This window comes from Echinops telfairi, unplaced genomic scaffold, assembly GCF_000313985.2.
Source record: "Echinops telfairi isolate 266 unplaced genomic scaffold, ASM31398v2 ScPeMD7_9;HRSCAF=40, whole genome shotgun sequence".
Lineage (NCBI taxonomy): Eukaryota > Metazoa > Chordata > Mammalia > Afrosoricida > Tenrecidae > Echinops > Echinops telfairi.
The window spans coordinates 52220564-52244274 of record NW_022103906.1 but is presented as its reverse complement, the minus strand read 5'-3'; the positions used below and the strand labels follow the sequence as shown (position 1 = coordinate 52244274).

General features: G+C 41.2%; 1 protein-coding gene across 1 annotated transcript in view; it reads left to right on the top strand.

Annotated features, from left to right (window-relative positions):
- The window catches only part of FGL1 (fibrinogen like 1), a 31752-nt gene extending 11997 nt beyond the window's left edge, over window positions 1-19755 (top strand). Inside the window, exons 2-8 of the mRNA XM_004696483.3 lie at window positions 2903-2982; window positions 5750-5930; window positions 13612-13771; window positions 14003-14100; window positions 16608-16696; window positions 16875-17062; window positions 19401-19755. Coding sequence (XP_004696540.1) covers window positions 2920-2982; window positions 5750-5930; window positions 13612-13771; window positions 14003-14100; window positions 16608-16696; window positions 16875-17062; window positions 19401-19560 — 939 coding nt within the window. The 5' untranslated portion in view covers window positions 2903-2919 and the 3' untranslated portion in view covers window positions 19561-19755. The remainder of the gene's footprint in view (window positions 1-2902; window positions 2983-5749; window positions 5931-13611; window positions 13772-14002; window positions 14101-16607; window positions 16697-16874; window positions 17063-19400) is intronic.
- The last annotated feature ends 3956 nt before the right edge of the window (window positions 19756-23711 follow it).

Genomic DNA, 23711 nt, shown 5'->3' with positions numbered 1-23711 from the left:
ACAGTAACTGACTGGATGAATAGTTACCAAGGAGCATGGCAGGGGAGGTTGGAGGAAAATAAGGAGCTAACAAGTATAAGCACAAGAAAGAAGAAAATGTTCTGAAACTGATTGTGGTGATGATTGCACAAGTATTCTAAATATGATTAAACAATTAAATTGTATATTATATGCCAACGTGGTAGTTGTTAATTTGAGAGGATTACGAGTGAAGGGGTGGAGTTTACTTTTCAATCAGGTCATAGCCAATGAGGCCTCTCTGTGGGCATGGCCTTCTCCTGAGGATTCTGGGAACTCCTGTATTCCTCCTTGGAGGTGGGAGACACTCTCCCTCTTTAGGCTCACTCCCTGGGAGACATTGCATCTAACAAGACACATGGAAATATGCTAGTGCCCTGAGATGGAAAGCCATATGGAGACCCCTGCCAGTGCTGAGATGCTTACAATGTCACTGGATCCACAAGATTTCCCAACGACTGGCCTGTGATCTTCCTGCATTTGGCATCATTGCATGTGTTTCAAGAGTCTGAAGAGGAATTTATAGATTGGTTTTGGACATATGGGCTAACATTGGACTTATAGACTTGATCTGGAATGGGCTAGGATGTTTTTCCTCAATAGTCAATTGCTCTTATATATAAAGCTCTTTCTTTTTTTTTAATTAAATCATTTTATTGGGAGCTCATACAGCTCTTCTCACAATCCACACATACATCCATTGTGTCAAGCACATTTGTACATTTGTTTCCCTCATCATTCTCAAAACATTTGCTTTCCACTTGAGCCTCTGGCATCCCTCCCCGCTCCTTCCTCCCCAATGAACCCTTGATAATTTATAAATTATTATTATTTTGTCATATCTTACATGGTTCGACATCTCCCTTCACCCACTTCTACGCTGTCCATCCCCCAGGGAGGAGGTTTTATGTAGATTCTTGTAATTGGTTCACCTTTTCTCCCTCACCTTCCCTCTACCCTTCCAGTATCGCCATTCTCACCACTGGTCCTGAGGGGTTCACCTGGCCCGGATTCCCTATGTTTCCAGTTCCTATCTGTACCAGTGTACATCCTCCAGTCCAGCCGGGTTTGTAAGGTAGAATTTGGATCATGACAGTGGGGTGGGGAAGGAAACATTTAAGAACTAGAGGAAAGTTGTATGTTTCATCGTTGCTACACTGCACCCTGACTGGTTCATCTCCTCCCTGTGACCCTTCTGTAAGGGGGTGTCCAGTTGCTTACAGATGTACTTTGGGTCCCCACTCTGCACTCCCCTTCATTCACAAAGACATGATTTTTTTGTTCTTTGATGCCTGATACCTGATCCCTTTAACACCTCGTGATCGCACAGGCTGGTATGCTTCTTCTATGTGGGTTTTGTTGTTTCTCAGCTAGATGGCCGCTTGTTTATCTTTAAGCCTTTAAGACCCCAGACTCTATATCTTTTGATAGCCGGGCACCATCACCTTTCTTCACCACATTTGCTTATGCACCCACTTTGTCTTCAGTGATCAGTTGGTCAGCACCACCTCCTTACCCCCGCCTCCCCCTCTCCCGTGTCCCCCTGGAACCGTTGGTCCCCTTGTTTTCTCCTCCAGACTATTCATCCAGTCTATCTTATCTAGATAGATCTGCAGAGATAATAATATGCATCAAAAACCAAGCCATAGCAAGATAGGCTATCAGTGAGAACACAGTGATGGCAACAAAAAAGGAAACCAATTACCCATAGAAGAATAAATTAATTAAAAGAAAAAAATTTTAAACAGAAAGAAAAACCTGTAAGTAGATCAAGGTCTGATTTTTGATCTCTAGGCATGCCCTTCAGTCAGGACCGATGGGGTGCCATGCTCTGCCCCAGAGTCTGTCCTTTGTACTCCCTCGGGGGCTCTCTGCTCTGCTCCCACGGTTGCTCTGCCGCATGCTTTTAGTGCTTTGCCTCAGTGTCTCAGGGTCAGTCTGGGCCAGTCCCGACAATGAGTCTCCAGTGTTGTCCCCCTTAGAGCCTGGGGCCATCAAGGGATGGCGTGTCTCGTGGTGGGATCAGCCATATTGTCCACTCTGTCCATTGGCTGTTCAGAGTGGGGATGTCGTCCTCCAGGCCTGGTGGGTCAGGATGTGCTCCACTCTCTTCCTCCCCCTAAGTGCTCCCATTTGCTCTGATCAGACATGCCCCTCTCCCCTAGCAGCAGCTTCAGTGCCCCCTCTCAAGTAAATTCTTCTGGGGGGAGGGACAGTTGTCCCCATAGCTGGCATGGGGGCCGAGCCTTCCGGGCCCTCCACTGGCTCCCCACTCCTTGCCAACAAGCTGTATTCGTCTGGCACTGGCTTTAAATCTGGTGACACTCTAACTCTTGATGGAAATAGGAAGCTTTCTGTTTCTCTCAAATTCCTACCTTTTAGGACTGATAATTTTGATATAAAATTTGTAGATATCATATGCTATGATGTCTAAATATCTTTTGCCCCTAATTTTCATAGTCCTAATAAAGTTAGAATTATTTTCATTTTATAGTTCAGGAGCATTTTAATAATTTGCCTACGTTCACACATCCAGTGAGTAGCTCAGACAAAATACAGAGCCAGGTCTGTCTGCTTACAAAGTTCAGGCATTTTCCAAGGCAAAATCATGTCAATTAAGCAATATCTAAGATCACACTGAGTTAGAGTCCCTCCATTATTTTTGGAATAATTCCTCTATATCTTGGTCAGGTTCCACTCTATTGAAGGCAATAGTGGATTTCATCAGTTTGTGTCCGGGAAGGGTTGTGAAATCAGGGAGGATTTTAGATTCGAGATCATCTGGAATTGCATCAGGGCTTTAGCTACTCGCGTCTGATCCAACTCTGATTTCATGAACAAAACTAGGCTGACCAATTTAATGAAGTGCTTTTGGGTCTTGCAGTTCTTACAACGGGGAAGATGGCGAAGCTGATCCCTTTCATCCTCGTCACCACCGCTTTGGCCATGGGCCAGGAAAGCAGGGTGAGCTAACTGCAAAATGATATTTATAATGCTGGCTTTGATCTGACCTTTCTTAATGTTGCAGAAAAGTCTATAGCAACTCGTTACTGGAAAAAATTAAGGGAAAAAAGAAATAGGTTTGTGTAGACATCTGACACATAGTACGTACTTCAAAAAAATTTTAAGTTGAAATCAACTTTCACAACAAATAAATTCTTTTGAATTCACTAGGAATAATGAGTTGGTTTTATAGGAGAAGTTTTAAACTCTCAGTAGTAGTTGACTTCAGGCTTTCCAATATTGAACACTACTCGGGTAAACTATATAGATTTATGTATTTAACTCCCAGTCAGGAGTTAAAAGAGAAAAATAAATAAGTTCTGGGAGAAAGAAAACTCTTAAGTTTTAAATAACTTTATTAAAATATTGTATGTAGTCTCTTGTAAAGATGGAACATGCTTGACCTGTAAGCCCTTCATTATTTTAAAAGGTCACTGTTTCATAATTTCACAGCCAATTCTCCACTATTGAGAGCAAGATCAGAAAATATCCTTGTCACTTATTTTTTAGATTGGTGATGATTCAAGGGTAAAATGACCAGATTTAAAGTGGGACATCATTGACCTGGAGGTGGGGGTTCTTGATTAAAAATTTGGTCTATATGGACCAAATAGACCGTTCCCTAACTTGTGCATTCTTTCAAACAATCGGGACTTTTTTAAAACGCCAAAAAACAGGACTATCCCGCCAAAAGCGGTACGTCTGGTCACCTTATTCAAGGGATCAGCAAGTAACTCAGAGAAGCTAAATTAAGGAGCAGAGAATAGAGGGTAACAGGGTAAAATGATAAAGAAGGATGACCAATTACCATCAAATCAATTCCAATTCATGGTGACCCCGGGTGTGTTAGAACTGTGCTCCATATGATTTTCAATGGCCATTTTCCGGGAATAGACCACCAGGGCTTTCTTCCAAGGTTTGTCTGAGTGGACTCAAATTTCCAACAAGAAATATTCCTAAAGGAAAAACTTAAAGAATCAGTGACTTGGACAATGAAATTGGAAGGAGAGGGTGAGAGGGAGCCTCGGGCACACTTCTCTATTCTCTTACTCTATGCCTTTCAGTTTTGAAGCGTGACCTTTATAGTCCTTCATATGAATGTAATGCATGTTTTCTTTATTGGGAAGGCAGTAACAAACAAAAAGAAAGCCAACTCTATTGCCCTCCAGTGGTTTGGGACTCATAGCAACCCCATAGGACAGAGTAGAACTGTCCGCTAGGATATCGAAGGTTGTAAATCTTTACAGAGGCAGACGGCTCATCTTTCCCTCAAGATCAGCTGGTGGGTTCAGGGTTTAAACCATAGATTCTCCAGTTAGCAACTTAGTCCGTTAACTGCTATACCTCCAGGGGTCTGGGGGAACACAGTACATCCTCATATTTATGGAATGAGTACAAAGTAGTAAAGGCAGGTATAGGAAACTTTGAAAATACAAATCAAGAAATATACCTAGATTTAAGCAAATGACTTCAAAGCACTAATATATGTATATAAGATAATTGAGGGTTTCAAAAGTAAACATTTGTACTTCTGAGAGGGGTCATGATGTGAACAGCAAATAGGATTTTCAAAGTGAAAAACTGGTGAAATAGCAACCATGTTCCTTTAGCCTCCTTTTCACTACTCCTGGTTCTTTGGGAGAGAGATGGCGCTGTCTGCTCCTGTCAAGGTTCATAATTCCAGGAACCCTGTCTAGGGGTTGCTAAGAGTAAGGACTGACTCAACAGCAGTGGGCTGGGTGTTTTGGTTTTGAGCCTCGTGACTGTTAAGGAGCCCTGATGGTGGAATGAGTTAAGCTCTGGACGGCTCACCCAAAGGTCAGAGTTGCAAACCTACCAGCCATGCCATGTGAAAGAGACGAGGCGACCTGCTTGTGTAAGACTCACAAGCCGGAAACCCCAGGGAGCCGTTGTGCTGTCTGAGAGGGTTGCTCAGCGTAGGAACCATTGTGAGGACAGAGCAGGAGCGGGCAGTGTTTCATTCTGTTGTACACCGTGGTGCTGTGAGGCGGAACCAACTTGATGGCACCTAACAAACACAATCTTTACAGGAGCCAACTGTCTTCTCTCCCTCGAAGAAACCCTGGGTGGGTTTGCGACCCCCAACATCAGGGTAGCAGCTGAGTGCTGAACTATTGCACCCCCAGGCAGTTGTCTTGGGGTTGGAAGGATCTGAAGTAGTATCCCTTGTGCAAACCGGCATCTCTTATAGATGCTTACAGAGTTAAATGATATTTTTAACATCTACTAATGCCCAAAAGATGATTCCAAATCTCATTTATCTTAGGAATGGTCATATTAGAGTGTCATTAACATATGTAAAGCCCTTTGCCTTTCTGAGAATACTCAGGCAGTATCATGTAGAAGTCAGAGCATAAACCTCCAACTGGACGCTGGGTGCCCCCTGGGTGACCTTGAACAAGTTCTTTCAACAGGATTGAACCCATTCCTTCCTCGTAGAATTTTCATGAACATTGAATGAAACAATGTCTATAAAGCCCTGCGTATGTTCATTCTGATTGGATTATGTTGCCTTATTTCCTTAGTTCAGGAGCTTTAGGATGAGCCATCCTCTCTTATTCTCCCAGGACTAAATAATGTAGGATTTAAAGTCCCTTTTTGGTTGAAAAGAGTTCCAGAATAAGCGGTTGGGGTAAAAACTGGAACACTTGGTGAGTCCAGTTTACTGGGAGGACTGACCGACCGTCCGTGAACATCCCGCCTGCAGGCTCTCGAGGACTGTCTCCAGGAGCAGGTGCGCCTCAGGGCCCAGGTGCACGTGCTCGAGACCCGAGTGAAACTGCAACAGGTCAAGATTGCTCGCCTTTTGCATGAGAAGGAAGTCCAATTCCTGGATAGAGGGGAGGAGAACAGTGTCATTGACCTCGGAGGCAAGAGACAATACGCAGGTGGGAATTTATTCTGACTAAATATTTTCATAATTTTTATCATCCACACTTGTATAGTGATGTGGGGCTAGCACTGATTCACTCTGGGATTGGCCAAAGAGCTGTTCTTATTCCATCAATAAGCAAAATGAAGCACTATATTAATTATAATCTCTTCTACATACTTGCCTTTCTACGATTTTGATAAGAACCCCACTACCATCAAGTCAAGCGTGACTCATAGAAACCCTATCCAGGGTTTCTGAGGCTGTAGCTTTTTAAAAAAATCATTTTATTGTGGACTCTTACAGCTACTATAACAATCCATAAATCAATCACATCAATCAAACTTGTACATATGTTGCCATCATCATTTTCTTTTCTGCTTTTAAAAATCATTTTATTGGGGGCTCCGACAGCTCCTCTCACAATCCATACTTGTATCCATCGTGTCAAGCACACCGTACACATGCTGCCAAGGCTGCCACTTCTAATGGAAGCAGATAGCTTCAACTTTCTCCCGTGGAGCAGCTGGTGGATTTGAACCGCAGATCTTGCACTTGGAAGTCCAATATTTACCTGACAGCACCACTCTAGGTGATATTTAATATAAATGTTAAATACCAAAGGATGTCTTTAGCTTAATAAAGCATCAAGGTGAGAGATGGTTCAAATACAAGTATGCAAATAGCAAGAAACAATTGTATAATTTTAGAGTTGAACGTTGTCTGTTTATCTATCTCTTCTTGTTACATTTATGAAGGGTTCCTTCTGCTTTAGAGTAAGGCCATAGGATCAAAAGGTCAGGAAAGGGGAAAAGTCAGAATAATCGAGTAAAGAGTAGTTTTTATGTTTGCATTGTATCATGTGATAATTTTTCGTTGGATTATGCTTGTATTTCCCCCTGGAAATAAAATAATCTTGAAATTATAAACATAATATCCCTATGTGTTCCTATATGTATTATCCTTTTATTTACTATAGATGACTACCATATGACTTCCATCAGACACAAAAGATATATATTTTTAAGCAAGTAAACACTTATTGTCAGCAACAGAAAGGATAACGTCCAGAGCACTCTTTTTTTAGCTGTTTGAGCACGGGAGTCCTTGGATGGTACAAACATTTCATGTGCTGGCTGCTAACATAAAGGCTGTGAGCTCAAATACACCTAGGCGCTTCTTGGAAGAACCACCTGCTGATCAAGTTCTGAAGAGTCAGCCGTTGGAAACCCTATGGAGCCCAGCTCCATATTGATGATCAGACAGAAAGCCTTCAACATTGTTCTTTTACCTTAGCCTTACCATGATGTAAAACCCAAACCAAACTCTCTGCCGACTCACCGTGACCCTGTCGGACAGAGTCACACTGGCCCTGTGAGTGCCTGAGAGGAGAAGGGAGTAGAAAGCCCCAGTCTTCATGGGAGCAGAAAGCCCCATTTTTCTCCCATGGAGCAGCTGAGGTTTACAAACTGCTGGCCTTGCAGTTAGCAGCCCAATGTGTAACTACCGTGGAGCGTCAAAAACCTCAGGAAAATTTTTCATTGTATTTCAGTTCCACCTTTCCATAAACTTTTTGAAGGCCCACTTGTATTATAAAATTTAAAAATTCTTTTTGGTCTATTTGGTCATTTAAATAGACACCTCAAGGAATTGGCTCATGCATTTGTGGAAAGTTTCAAGTCCGTAGGTCATACCAATAGGCTGGAGACTTCCGCTGGTTCATGGATTCGGGGAGGCTGGCAAATCCAATTGTGTAGGTCACATGGCAGGTGGAGTCTTCCTCAGCCCTGTGTCCCAATAGCCAGAGCTCAGGCAACAAGAAGAGTGCAGATGTGAGCAAGTTCCCACAAAATATCTACTTGTCGTCTGAAAGCAGACTGCACCTTAAGAAATTCCCTTTACAACAATCATATTGATGAAATTATATTAGATTACATTGTACGGTGATTCCATTGCATTGCCTTAGATTACACACAGAACAACAACTCTTCTAATGCTTTGTACAAACACTGGGAACCACAGCCACGCCAAGTTGACACATAAAATTAACCATCACAGTTACGTTCCAACTAAACGCAACTTGTTCCAATTTCTTTAAAGCATCCTGTTCTCTGGAGTGTTTAGAAATTTTGCTCCTTTTTCTGTCTGGAAGAGTCTTCTTTATGCTACGCCGCTAACTGGCACTGGGTTGACTCCTTCAGATATCAGTATAGCCTTTCCTTCTTCCAAGAGATGTTTCCTGACCTCAAAGCCTGGATTAGCTAACACTTAGGAGCATTCCCTTTTATCTTTCTTATCACCTGCTACATCTTACCATCTTTTCTTGTTACATTTATCCAGTACATTCTTATCATATTGCCAATGCATACTTAATTGATGATCTTTTCTACTAAACAGTTGAGTTTATTGTTGTAGCTTCAGCATGTAACATGGTGACTAGCACATGGCAAATGCTCAATAAGGCTTTTATTGTAGTTTTAAATGTAATTCAGAGAGGAGAGCAGATGGAAGAGAATGAGAGCAAATATGTAAAAAAGACTCAGGGGGTCAGACATATATGCTATTTGACAGGAAGGCAACAGGTTGTTCATTCAAGGGATGAGCATATGGGCATGTGACTCCAGAGCCAGGTAGACTACAGGAGTTTGGACTCAGGCATGAGGAGGTAATAGGTGCAAGAGAGGCTCCATTGTCCAAATTCCAAACCACACCCACGATCCAGGGTATTTCTTAAAGCACAATTGGAACAGGTTATCAACATAGATTCAAAGACCACATCACTGGCAAGAGGCAGACCATCGGGTGTTTGCGCCTGGGATTGAGTAAGCAGTATGGGAAGCCTGGGCTCTCTGTGCTAAGAGTGCTGAGTTACAGACCTTAGGAAACAAGAGGTCACCAAGAAGTAAGGCAAGAAAGTAGTCAGTAGGAAATTTGAGCACTAGGCAGAGCAACCCTGACTGTGTAAACCGATTGGATGGGCAAGTCCTAGACAATAATTGCATTGTGTATAAGTGCGTATGTGTGCATACAGGGGCTTCAAACCTGCACGGAAAAATGAATTTTAAAGATAATGGAATTTTCCCACAAAGTTGTGTTTGTTTGTTTAATCACAGAAAGAATACTTTTTGAGTCCTAGGACTTTGGGTGGCATAGTGGTTACCTGTTGGTTATGATCTCAATTTACTCACTGCCGTAATGTCAATTCTGATTCTTGGAGACTCTACAGTGCAGGATAGAACTGCCCCCGCGGGTTTCCAAGACTGCAATTCTTTATAAGAGTAAAAAGCCGTGTCTTTCTATGTGCCTCTATTTCTTTCACGTTCTTCATAACCACCAGCCATTCTTTGGGAGAAAGGGCTTTCTATTCCCGTAAAGAGTTTCAGGGAAGCCCAGGGGGGTGGTTCTAACTGTCCTATAGGGTCGCTATCAGTCAGAATCGGCTCAATGGCAGTGAGTACCTAAAAAGATAGACCGTACCATGTCCATCAAAATCGGCTTCCTGGAGCAACCGGTTAAGGGGTGTTTTATAGACAGGGCTTTGGAAAAGGGGTCTTCTGAAGCAGTCTGGCTCCAGATGGATGGTCGACCCTCTGCACGTCTGTTTCAACAGCTTAAGGAAGATCCAGAAGTCAATATTCTTCATCAATGGTGCAAGCAGGAAAGAGAGGAGAGGAAGGATAAACTATAAACTATAAATACTTTATATTGTATTTGAATTGTATTTTATTTTATTTTGGTAGAGAGTCTACCAAAGCTAACACTCAATAAATAAAATAAATAGTAACTTATGTAAATTCCATAGACCATATAATCTATATAATCCACATAAATAACATAATTTATATAAAACATTAAAATATGTAATGAATAGCTTACCCCAAAATTTATATTTTTATGTCTCTAAAGAAATTCCTATGTAAGATCTGTAGAAATATAAATTTCTTTGTTCTTCATTACAAGGCACTATTGTAATTTCTAAATTTGTTTCTGAATTCTAATTCATCTCACAGTCAAAACACCTAATTACACACAAGCTAGTAATTTGTGCAAGCAATGCACAAATCACATGATTTTTATACAGCATATGATTAAAATGTATGCTTTGGGGTGTTTTTTTTTGGCATTTGAGTGCTATTGAAATACATGCCTAAGTTAAAAGATTACAGTACCAAGTTGACATTAATTAGAGACATCACAACAATCTGTGCAGCACAACATCTATTCAGCCAGCTGGATATACCACTGGATAAGCAATAACCCCTTCTGCAGGACCGCGGCCCCCCACCCCCACCCCCCACCCCCGTCTTCATGAGACATTCTCTTGAACCGGTTTGTATCACTAAGACAGGGACTCTAAACCCTGGTTTTAAAGTCCACTGCCCATCTCACTAGCTGGGACCTTTGGGCAAGTTACTTAACTTATCTCAATATACTTACACTGCTAGTGAGCTAATTCTGACTCCCGGCGACTCCATGGAGCAGGGCAGAACTGCCCCTGAGGGTTTCCAAGACTGTAACTCTTCCCCAGAAAGCTTTGTCTTTCTATGGGCTGCGTATTCCTCATCTATAAAATGGTTGGTGATAAACTAGGTCTTCCTTGCTGTGAAGGTTGTGAGTTAATACACGTCACACGAGTACGGTGGCAGTTAGCATAAAGAAGTGCTCCAAGAGTGTCACCTATTGACATTACAGTCACCTGTCTCCATGTTTTCAGAGACACCCCTGTGATTTTTGAATGTTCAAAAAATATAAACATAATGTTTATATTATTATGAATATGGAGATTTCAGCCAACCTTTTCTAACAATTCTTGAATGCCAATTCTTAAATTTGTTTATTTTTTCCTTCTCCTCCAGAAGAAAATGTCCTACAAGTTAAGACCTAGAAGGAAGTTTCCAATTTAAAAGAACCAATACCAAAAATGTTCTGTGCCAGTCGCAAAATATTTTGATTACCAAAATAGGATCCTCTCAAAAAGCGAGCACCTATAAGGAACACTTGGGTTCCTGAATCTCAAAACATTAAGTATACTCATAAAACCAATAAAACCTAAATCTAATATTACAAAGATGAACAAATCACAAAAGCAGGATAACTGATTTAAACCTCGTGATGTCTGTACACAGTTGCTAAGGTTCCCTATTTATTTTTTCTCTTGAATTCCATTGCCTATCTCACTTACTTGTTGTGTAATATATTCTATTTGTAACACACCCCACTAAGATGGACAGCTAAATAGAGACAAATTTCTCAGCAAAACAATGGAAATGGAAAAACAAAACTTGCTGCCACTGAGTCGATTCCAACTTATCCCTCAAGACAGGTTGGAACTACTCCTGAGGGTTTTGAGACTGTGATTCTGTACTGGAGTGGAAAGCCTCGTTTTTTTCTGCCACCAGAGAGGCTGGAAGTTTCAAACGGCTGACCTTGTGGTTAACAGTCCATTGAGAAACCACCGCGCCACCAAGATATGGAGCAGGATTGAAAATGTTTTTATTTTTTTTAAATCTTTTTATTGGGGGCTCGTACTTTTTTTGTGTGTGATTATTTGTTGTTTTTTTAAGTCGTTTTATTAGGGGCTCATACAACTCTTATCACAATCGATACATACATCAATTGTGTAAAGCTCATTTGTACATTCATTGCCCTCATCATTCTCAAAACATTTGCTCTCCACTTAAGCCCCTAGCATCGGGTCCTCATTTTTTCCCCCTCCCTCCCCACTACCCAACCCTCATATACCCCTGATGAAAATATTTTAAAATAATAGGATCATCCAATCAGGAAGAGAAAATCTTGAGAAGGAAAGTCCCTGTGGTAGATATGTAATCGTTTGTCAATTAGAGGATTCAGAGTGTAGGGGTGGAGTCTAACTTGTCAATCAGATCATAGCCAATGAGGCCTCTGTGTGGGCATGGCCTTCTCCTGAGAATTCTGGCAACTCCCTGTACGCCCTCGTTGGAGGCGGGAGACACTTCTCTCTCTGTCACTCCCTGGGAGACATTGCAGCTGACAAGACACATGGAACTACGCTAGTGCCCTAAGTTGAAGAAGCAACATGGACTTACCCTGATGCAACCAGACCTCTGAAGTTGTAGTAGCCATGGAGAGACCCCTGCCAGCGCTGAGATGTTTCCAATGCCACTGGATCCAAAGACTTTCTACCTGTGATTGTCCTGCATTCGGCATCATTGCATGTGTTTCGTGATTCTGAAGAGGACTTTATAGATTGGTATTGGACATAAGGGCTAATATCGGACTTATGGACTTGATCTGGAGTGGGCTGGGATGTTTTCTCAATGTTCAATTGCTCTTGTATACAAATCTCCTTCTTATACACATATGTGTGTCCATGGACTTGTTTCTCTAGTCTACCCAGACTAACACAGTCTCAAAATGATAAGGGCAAAATGTGAACAGGGACCATGGTCAAATATAGCATTCACTCACCAGTCTGTGCCTGGGTGGTCTTGAAACCACCCCTGCCCTGCATTTCTGTGCTCTCCTTAGAGCTAAACCAGCGCTTCCTGAGCATGCAGACAAGAATACTGTCCACTGTGCCTGTTCCCCAAATCTGCATAACTTCCATGATACCTAATGAATATTAATTTTCTCAGAACTCAAGTGTTTCAAGGAATAGTTTTAACTGATGATATTACCACTTGGTGACAAATTGGCAGCTAGGTTTCTTGGATGATCAAGGAAATACCACAACTGAGAAAAATACAGGGACTAGTAGAAGCTTGTTCCCTGGACATCTAAGAAAGTGGACACCGTTAGACATTTCAGTGACATGTCTGGTCAGAGTAGGGAGCTATGAGACTCTAATAAGAAAATTACTATTTGGGGTTCATTTCCAGATGCTCAAAATGACACAGAATGCTCTAAACCAAGATAAACCATTTTAAAGTATTAGGTTGGTGCTTTATTTCTACTTACATCCGCTTTTGTAAAAGAGATAAATTGCCTTCTGTTGGATAAAGCAATACATTCTACTCAAGTGTACTGTGATTAACTGAACATATATGATGTTTAAAATTGTTGTCCACAAAAATAGAAGCAAAAAACTTACTCATTGACCACACAAAGGAAGATTTACGGGATGCCAAATAAGGTAATTTCCCCATGATCATACTAGGAGTTGTCTTGGGGTTCTAGTGCTGCGGTCATAGTGGGTGGATATAACAGGCAGACGTATTTTCTCACAGTTTAGGAGGCTAGAAGTCCAAGTTCAGAACACTGGCTCTGGAGAAAGGCCATCTCTCTTGTGACAGCTCTGGAGGAAGTCCCTCCTTTCTTCAGCTTCTGCTTCCTGGTTCCTTGATGATCTCCATGCGTCTTAGCATCAACCTAACCCCATCTTCACTCTGCTTCCATATTTAATTTCTTTTATATCTCTTATGAGATGGCCTCAAGACACAATCTAAACCAACCCAGTCTCGCTAATGTAATAAAAGCAGCCCACTTCCAAATGGGATTGAGGTATAGAAGTTAGGATTTGCAACACATATTTTGAGGGGACGCAATCCAACCCATAACAAGGAGTCAGATGACCAATAGGAAAGGAAATAAGACGTTCTTAATATTTACTGGAACATGTCTAAGATGCAGTTTTAAGAAACTGATTATCTCCACTGTGTGTTTACCGCTCTCAAGAGACACACCATAAATTGCACATTATCTTGTTTTGCAAACAGATTGTTCAGAGGTGTTCAATGATGGCTACAAACGCAGTGGATTTTACAAAATTAAACCCCAAGAGAGTGCAGAAGAATTCTCTGCTTATTGTGATATGTCTGATGGAGGAGGATGGACAGTAATTCAGAGACGATCAGGTGGCAGCGAAAACTTTAACAGGTGTGCTAAGCAGTGGAACAAGGATTTTGCAGTAGTGCATGTGATATTTGTAATCATCTAACTTTTAAGTGACATACTAATCTATATTGACCTACCAGAATTTCACTCTCTCTAAATGAGAACTCATTAACTAATTAAGGAAATATTGCACTCGGGGGTGGCAGGTACTTTGTGTACTGTAAGATCACCTTTGGAATTTTGCTAAAATCAGCCTTGTCTTTTATTTTTAAGAGATTGGAATGACTATAAAAATGGCTTTGGAGATTTTGTCAAAAAAAATGGGGAATATTGGCTTGGAAACAAAAATCTTCATTTATTGACCACACAAGGTAAGGTTTACATGATGCCAAACTTATTTAAAATACAGTAAAAGCAATGCTACTATATTTTTTACTAAATCACAGGTAATGAAATTCATTCAGTTACTATTATACTTTGCAAGTGTCAGTAATTTGTTTGGGGCAATAAATCCCTTTATAAATTTGGTTCCTTTGATTAAGGCTAGAGGAAAAGAAATTTGATCTAAGACCCAGGAAGGAGAGAGAGAGCATTTGTTTTCTCATATATATGCTTTTTTTTTCCCCAGAAAGGAAAAATGAATGTCATAATCATTCTATTTTGTACATTGAATATTTAGATCATATGTACTATGCCAGTGATTGATCGCCACATCACTGCTGTGTAACAAGCCACTTCACAACATAATCATTAAGAACAATCACCATTTATTCCTTTCCACATGTCTACATGTTGCCTGGTGGTTCCGTGCGCCTCATGTTGGACATCTCAATGGGGCAGCTCAGCTCTGTCCCACATGGACTCTCATCGTCCAGCTTAGATTTAAGGAAGGAGGAAAGTGCCCATTACAAATAATAAAGAACAGAGCTATCTGTGTTTCCATAGTCACAGTAGTCCAGAGGATAATCCAGGGCTGCTAATTGGCCTTTGAAGATTACAGAGACTTGCTATTTGCACACTTTCTTTGCTTTGGATGACAGGTCTTAGCCCTGCAGACAGTTTGCCTTAGCAAACATGCATTATTGAAAGTTTTGCCTGTAAAGACTGGCTAGACCAGAGGAGGTACACTGGTACAGATAGGAACTGAAAATACAGGGAATCCAGGACGGATGAGCCCTATAGGACCAGTGGTATGAGTGGCAAAACAGGGAGGGTAAAGGGAGAATGGGTAGGGAAGAAGGAACCGACTACATGGAACTGTGTGTGACCTCCTCCCTGGGGGACAGACAACCGAAAAGTGGATGAAGGGAGACGTCGGACAGGGCAAGATATGACAAAATACCCATTTATAAACTATCAAGGGCTCATGCGGGAGGGGGCGAGCGGGGAGGAGGGGAAAAATGAGGACCTAATGTCGGGGGTTTGAATGGAGAGAAAATGTTTTGAGAAACGATGTACAAATGCGCTTTACACAATTGATGTGTGTATGGATTGGGATAACAGTTGTATGAGCCCCTAATAAAATGTTTAAAAAAAAAAAAAGAAAGTTTTGCCTGTGTCTAACCTTCATTGCTTTCTAAAGTGTTCAATTACCTAAGTTTTTAACTTGCATAAATGAACAACCCATCTACTTTAGTCTAAAAAGCTTTCCTCTATATGTGTATTTTCTTTCTCTCAGTAATATTTTAAAAACGATACCATTGGCTACATTAATGATCTATAATTATGGGGCTGTTTGAAGACATCAGAATAATACCTAGAGAGGACAGGTAATCCTAGAAGCCTAATATTGTCTTTGTTTATCTTTCTGATCAGAGTCCTCTGCATTTGTATTAAATTTCTCTTCTTCCAAGGTACTTATTATCCTAAAGTTAAATGTTCCATGACAGATATATTACATTTATCACATTAGCTTCTGTTTCTTTGGCACGTTAATTTTTATCTAGTGTTTTTATTTTTTAATGGAGACTAAAAAGTCTTCCAGAAGCCATCTTTCTAAATATTTTAAATCCAAACTTCGCGTCTTTCAAATTTTTACCATATGCTTATACTCCCATGTGAACATTGTCAATAAACCAGCATCCATTCACGTTTTCATAGTGACTCTCTTGGGGACTCACCGGGGCCCTGAAGGCCACAGTAGAACTGGCCCTGTGGATTTCTGAGGCTGCACATCTCTAAGGGAGCAGAAAGCCTCATCTTTCCACCTCAGAACAGCTGGTTGTCTCAACCTGCACTAGCCGTTCCCCTGTGTGGCACGAAGGTGTGAGCGGAGCCACTACGTGAAGCTGCCAAGGAAAGCCTTGGCAGTCTGCTCTCCTACAGGTGGTTGTGAATGGGTGTCATTGAGTCAATTTTCAATTCATAATCACCCCATGGAATAGAGTAGGACGGCCCCTAGAATTTTCTAGGCTGAAATCTGCACGGGGACAGATTAGCCCGATTTTGTTACTCAAGTCTCTGAGTGCATTTGAAACACCCACGTTTTGCTTAGCAGTCCAGCACTTAGCCAGAGGGCTTCTTCCCTAAAGATTGGCGCCAAGAAAATCCCGTGGAATCATCTCCTCTGCTACACACGGGTCACTATGAGTCAGGGTAGACTTGGTTCTGGCTGGTTTCACTTATGCTCGAATTAGGGAAAATTTCTCTCTTCAATATTCTGTCCCCCGCTTTTTATTGAGTAAAATACACAATAAGCTGCTTGTCTGTAAAAGCAGTGGAGTCATTGTGTAATCTTAGAAAACCGATCTCGGCAGACCAAAGTGACCCAACAAAATTAGACCTGTAACTTATTTTTAAACCTCAGTAGTCAATGTTATGCTGTATATGAAACAAAACACAACTCATTGGTCTTTATTTTTGTTTGTTTTTCCCCCAGGAGACTACACTTTAAAAGTTGACCTTGCTGATTTTGAAGAAAATAGCCGCTATGCACAATATAAAAATTTCAAAATAGCAGATGAAAAGGTATTACAAATTGTCAAATAAATAACAACATGAATTAAGGTTTAAATATGTATGTACAATGCAACCCTGACAGTAGTAGATATTAAAAAATACAATAAAATCTATTCTATTGCTTATTAAATGAACATATTTTTAAAATGTTGATTATTGATTGTAGAATTTGCCTGTTTTCCTTCAGAATTCTTATGAATTAAATATTGGGGAATATTCTGGAACAGCTGGAGACTCCCTTGCAGCAGACTTTCATCCTGAAGTTCAGTGGTGGGCCAGTCACCAAAGAATGAAATTCAGCACGTGGGACAAAGATAATGACAACTATGAAGGCAACTGTGCAGAGGAGGAGGAGTCCGGCTGGTGGTTCAACAGGTTTGAACTTTCATAAACCAAGTTATAATGGTGTTGATAAGATCTCACTCGGGCGTCTGGGGTCTTAAAGGCTTGAAGGTAATCAAGCGGCCATCAAGCTCAGAAGCAACAAAGCCCACATGGAAGAAGCACACCAGCCTATGCAACCACGAGGTGTCGAAGGGATCAGGTGTAAGGCATCATCAGAACAAAAAATCTTACCATAGTGAATGATGGGGGCAGTGTGGAGTGGAGATCCAAAGCCCATTAGTAGGCCACTGGAGATCCCCTTGCAGAGGGGTCTCGGGGAGGAGATGAGCCAGTCAGGGTGCGATGTAACAATGATGAGAAATACAACCTTCCTCTAGTTCCTAAAGGTTTCCTCCCCGCTCCCACTACCATGACTCGAATTCTATCTTGCAAGACTGGCTAGAGCAGAGGAGGTACACTGGTACAGATAGGAACTGAAAATACAGGGAATCCAGGATGGATGAGCCCTATAGGACCAGTGGTGTGAGTGGCAAAACAGGGAGGGTAAAGGGAGAATGGGTAGGAAAGAGGGAACCGATTACATGGAACTGTGTGTGACCTCCTCCCTGGGGGACAGACAACCGAAAAGTGGATGAAGGGAGAAGTCGGACAGGGCAAGATATGACAAGATACCCATTTATAAACTATCAAGGGCTCATGTGGGAGGGGGGAGCGGGGAGGGAGGGGAAAAATGAGGACCTAATGTCGGGGGTTTAAATGGAGAGAAAATGTTTTGAGAAATGATGTACAAATACGCTTTACACAATTGATGTGTGTATGGATTGGGATAACAGTTGTATGAGCCCCTAATAAAATGTTTTAAAAAAAAGAAAAACATATAGACCAGAAAAAAAAAAAAAAAAGATCTCACTCGGGGCATTAATTCTTACCTATGAGGTAATGTTGGTCTTATTTTTTAACACTAGCATAATCATCCTTATTTTAATTCTTCCTTGATGAAGTATTATTAAAACTTCATTCATTATTGAAAGATATGGCCTAGAAATGAAAACTTGTCAAGCGATAATAAAATTGTTACTTATACAAAGGGGTCTGCAAACTGAATTATGGGTAAAATATGCAGACCAGAAATGGACACAAAGAAACAGAGAGCAATTATAGATTCACAAACTATTGTGAGTATTCTAAGAACCAATTGCAGTCCCTGAGTGGAGCAAATACTCAATTTTCTCAGGTGTTAACTGAAAGATTGGACGTTCAAGTTCATTTAGAGCAGTGGTTCTCAACCTTCCTCCTGCCACACAGTTCCTCGTGTGGTGGTGACACCCCCCACACACACACCACCATAAAATTACTTAAGACTCAGACACCACAGAGCAGTTCTACTCTGACTTACTCGGTTACTGTGTGTCCGAACCGGCTCAATGGCAGTGGGAGGGTCTGGATGATGGGAATGGATCCCTAAGTTGCTTGTGATCCAAGCCAACCCCTTAGCATTTGGGCAGAAATGATATGCCCCTCTGGCTCAGTAACTTAGATGCTTTCCATAGCTTGTCAGAACAATCGCTTATGAATATCCTCCTGAGACCCTAATGTCTGTCATAATTCCATTGGCTATATCCATAAAGAAACGCATGATAACTAATTTTACAATAACACTACATTTTAAAAAAGCATTTTTATATGTAACTATTATTCGTTGAAAGCCAAAGACAAAATTAACATACTTCAATGGAAAACGTGGGTATTTAAAAATATGTGATAACATAACCAATCTATCTAGATTGTAGTAAAATATGTAAAATAAAATAGAACTGAGACACAGGATTATTGGTTGACAGCTAGGATGACTTTAATAGTGTTATTAACCCTTGAAATTAAATGAATGTATATTCTACTGGTTTATGAAGCGGATGAAAGGTGTTTGAATTACAAAAACCAGGTGTTGGCAGCTCCTGGGGGAAGCTGGAAGCGCACCTCTCTAGGGAAGGCACTAGTGCGCCATGCTCCATCCGTGCTGGTGAGCTCGTCCTCCCTCTCCGAGCACCAGCACTGTTCTCACTCAGAAAATATACGGTTGAAGGTCATGCAGTTGCATTGTTTGTTTGCTTGTTTTTCTTTCAGTTTAAAGGGTTTTTGGGCAGCAATGCTCGTTTTTCAATACACCACAAGAGGCCTGAGTTGTATCCTGAGACTTGCTACAACCTTAAAACCCACGATTTTTGGCTTTTGGAAACTATAAGCATTCCCCTATCTGAAAAATGGAAGAATTTATAACTTAAATGGTTTTGTTTGCCAGCAAAATACGTGGGGCTTCTGAAGGATTATTTTTGTCTGATAGTTTTTGCTTTCTCTTTTCTTCCACTAGGTGTCACTCTGCAAACCTGAACGGTTTATATTATGGTGGCCCCTACAGGGCGCACACGGATAATGGGGTCGTCTGGTACACCTGGCATGGATGGTGGTATTCCTTGAAGTCTGTGGTTATGAAGATTAGGCCAAACGACTTTATCCCAAATACGGTTTAACTCTCTTATTAGACTTTCACTTGAGTAGTTGTTTAAAATATTTGAAAAACAGCAATTCTGAACGCACATCTTTATGATGATGGCAATTGTTTCAGGTACAGTTTTTAATTTTTCTCATTTGTCCTTATTATATCGTGTGCTCTTTTCAGTGAGGCAAATAAAATAAAACTACTAAATAAATATTGGCAATATTAATATGCCTCCCATTCTTGTGTCCAGAGGGCAACGATCCACATTGGAGAAAAAGACACAAAAAAGCATACAATATACTCCTTAGCGTGGGGAGATAGCACAGCACAAATGCATAAAAAGACGAATATTCATGCAGTCAACAGAAACACATGACAAAATTCATCAAGAAACAGATTGGCTAATCAACAGTACAGATAATAACAGTTAGTTGTTTAGACTTGAAGTCAGATCTTAACTACAGGCCTGCAACTCTTATGGACAACCCAGGATCTTAATCATTGTCAAACACTCCATCAAATGTCTAGGATGTTTATGCAATCCTCATTTTACTTCTCATATCAACCCTGAGAGGTATTGTTATCCCTACTTCTCCAAATTGTGAATCTGGGATGTCGGAACTTGTTCAAAGTTAAAAATCTAGGAAATAGTGGGACAAGGATTTAAATCCAAGGTTTTTAAAAATAATTTTATTAGGGGCTCATACAGCTCTTATCACAATCCATACATACATCAATTGTGCAAAGCACATTTGTACATTCATTGCCCTCATCATTCTCAAAACACTTGCTGTTTGGGCACTCTCCTACATGTCCTACAGCTTCTCCTGGACTGGACTGAGACAGGGAGAGGGTTGAGGGAGAACTTTCCAGGTGAGAGAGAAAACTCAAGTAAAGGCAAGATAGTCCAAATACGATCCATTCAAGAGTCATCTTCAGGTCACGTGCAGGGACAGTGCAGTTTAAAGACAAGTACTAACCATATAACCACAAAAATATATGTAATTTAGAATGCTGATGTAAAGGAAAGCAAGCCATATGCGTGTGCTCGAGAAATATATAGCAGGATGATCTGATTTCGTTTGGGGGGAGGGAATGTGAAAGTTATGCCGCTGGAAATTTATGCAGAAGCAAAATCATGCTAAGGAGGAGTTTTGTCCTGAGAGCAATGAGTTGTCACTGGGGTTTCTCCTTTATAACATTTTCTTTTCCCCAGTCTACTCCATCAGCACACTCTTTTCTTATTCTCCAATCCTATTGAATTTACAGTTCCTCAGATTGGCTTTTTCCTCCAGTTTTGCCCCCAGGGTCCCCTTTGTCCTCATCCAAACCCCGTGCTGCAGCCAGAGTACACATTCTGAAATAAGTAATTCTTAGCGATTCCATCACACTCCATAAAAGTCCCTCCTCGGACTTCAGCATGCACATTGGCATATGAAGTAAGTGAGAACTGTGCAAAGGAAGAGATCTGTTGGATTTTGTTTAATATAACACCTCCCAAACTTATCCTAAGGCACCCCGAGGGCATAATGCATTAAGCATTGGGCTGCTACCCAAAGGTCTGGTAGTTCAAACCACCAGCTTCTTTGCGAAAGAAACCCTATGGAACAGCTGGACTTTATTCGATAGGGTCTTCATGAGTTGGAATCCACTCAACGGCAGTGGAATAGGAAAATGTATTTGATCAAGAGTCCTACTTCTTGCCGTATGACCTCTATATCTCCCATCAAGTTCTAAGAGGGACATTTAATTTTCAAAAATTAAATGAGAAGATAATCCTGGGGCCCTAACGCAGTCAAATTTCAATTGTGAGGTTGACGCAGGACTGGGCCGTGTGTCCTTCTGAGTCCGAACCTACTTGACAGCTCCTAACAGTACCAACCTCATCCTGGGCCATCCTCACACACATCATTATACCTGAGCCCCTTGTTGAAGTCACTGTATCAACCCATCTTGTCAAGAGTCTGCCTCTTCTTTGCTGAGGCATGATGCTCTTCTCCAGGGACTGGTGCCTCCTGATAACATGTCCAAAGTAGGTGTGATTAGTGCTCATCATCTTTGCTTCTAGGGAGCCTATATGATAACGTTCTGTTTATTAAAACGCCTCCCAAGGTGATCCTCCACCGAGTCTTGCCTAGTCTTATGTCTAGCTGCTCCTCTCATCGCCACCGCCGTCTCCTCACCGACTTCCCTACAGTTCCCTATAAGCCCCCCCCCCATCCCCTGCCTCCAGTCTTGCCCCCAGTCGCCCTTTTGTCCTCAACCAAGCCCCGCGCTGCAGCCTGAGCACTCATTCTGGAATATGTAATTCATAGTGATTCCATCACGCGCTGGGTTTAAACCTCCTCAACGACAACCCATTCCTCTCAGGACAAAATTCCTTAGCATGATTTTGCTCCTGCCTACCTTTCCAGCCTCAAAACGTTCTCCCTTATAGTATTTCCTTTTTCCCATTCTACTGCTCCAGCACACTCTCCCTATTCTCCAACCACATTGAAAATACAGCTCCTGAGCCGATACGTTCTTTCATGCTTCTACACATGCTCTCAGGAGGATGGACTGCTTTGCCTCCTCACACTTGTGCTCATTCTTTAGGTTTAAAGTCAGTGACCACTTGCTCCAAAGAGCCTGGCTAGGGGTCTTCCTATGTGTTTAGCAAGCACCCTGGACTTACTCCTCATACTGCACCTTATGTACCTATGACAAAGGTCTCTTTATTATTTTTAGTCTCCACTGGATTACTCACAGTGTATCACCAGCTCCCAGGACAGGGCCTGGCACAAGGCAGGATGTCAAATCTTTTTGACGGACTGAAGAAGTAAATGGAGGAAGGAAGAATGTAATGGCTGTAATTGCCCTATGGGAACAGTCCACTCCATTTGGTATTGCAGAATTCATAGCCACTGGTTACTTTGACAAGAATCAAAACACTGAACCTTGTAAAATAAGGTCCTTCAAATAATGCCATATTTAGGCTGTCATTTATTCTTTATCTCTTATTTCCTCATCGCTGGTAAGGAATCTTCCAGCAATATTAGATGATGTTGTCTGTGTATAGTGTGAAGATTTTGTGAGTGCTTTTTCAGGACGATGAAAGGCAGATTATACTCCCCGCTTTATGTTCTAAAACAACAATGGTATATTTTGTATTTATGTGGAAAACTGTACTGTATAACAGAGGTTATCTTTAGGAACTGGGATTGGAGATGGGGCAAAAGAAATTATTTCCTTTTATGTTTTATGTTTAAAACTTTATGAAAAATTTTCTCAGGTATATATTGTGCCTATTGAATAACAATATCCCTCTGATGAGCTAGATGAAATAAAAAATACCCTCTAGTAGTAAGTAAACAAAACAAGTGACTTTAAAGATACTATATCATGAAGCACAATATATATAGGTTTGAAATTTTAGTTCATCACAAAAAATTGAAATGAAATCACTATGGGGCCATAAGCTGTCTAATATGGTGCCACCCAGCCACATGTGGTGACTGAACATTTGCGCAGGGACTGATCTCTCCTTATATCATGTCCAAAGTATGTAACATGAAGTCTTGCCATCCCTGCCTCTTAGGAGCACTCTGGCCATACTTTGTCCAAGACCAATTTGGTTTTCCTTTTGACAGTCCATGATACTTTCAATATTCATCCCCAGAACCTCAATTCTTCTTTGGTCTTCCTTATTCAATGTCCAACTTTCACATGCATATGAGGCAATTGAAAATACTGTGGCTTGGTTCAGGCACACCTTAGTCTTTAAAGTAACATCCTTGCTTTTCAATACTCTAAAGAGATCTTGTGCAGTAGATTGACCTAATGCAATATGTCTTTGGATCTCTTGACCGCTGCAAGCAAGACAGAATCCTTGGCAGCTTCAATCATTTGTCCACTTACCATGATGTTACCAATCAGTCCAGTTGTAAGGATTTTGGTCTTCTTCACTTTGGACAAGATCAGTTGACAGAGTGGCTGCAAAATTGGGCTCAACCATAAGAATAATTGTGAGGATGGTCCAGAACTGTGAGGTGTTTCTGTTGTACATAGGGCCACTGAGTCAGAACCGACATGATGGCACCTAACAAGCACTACGATTATAGGACTGTGTATGTAACAGTATTCACCCGCATCATCTTTTATGGACCTTCCAATGACTGCTTTTGTCATTGGTCGTGTTGAGCT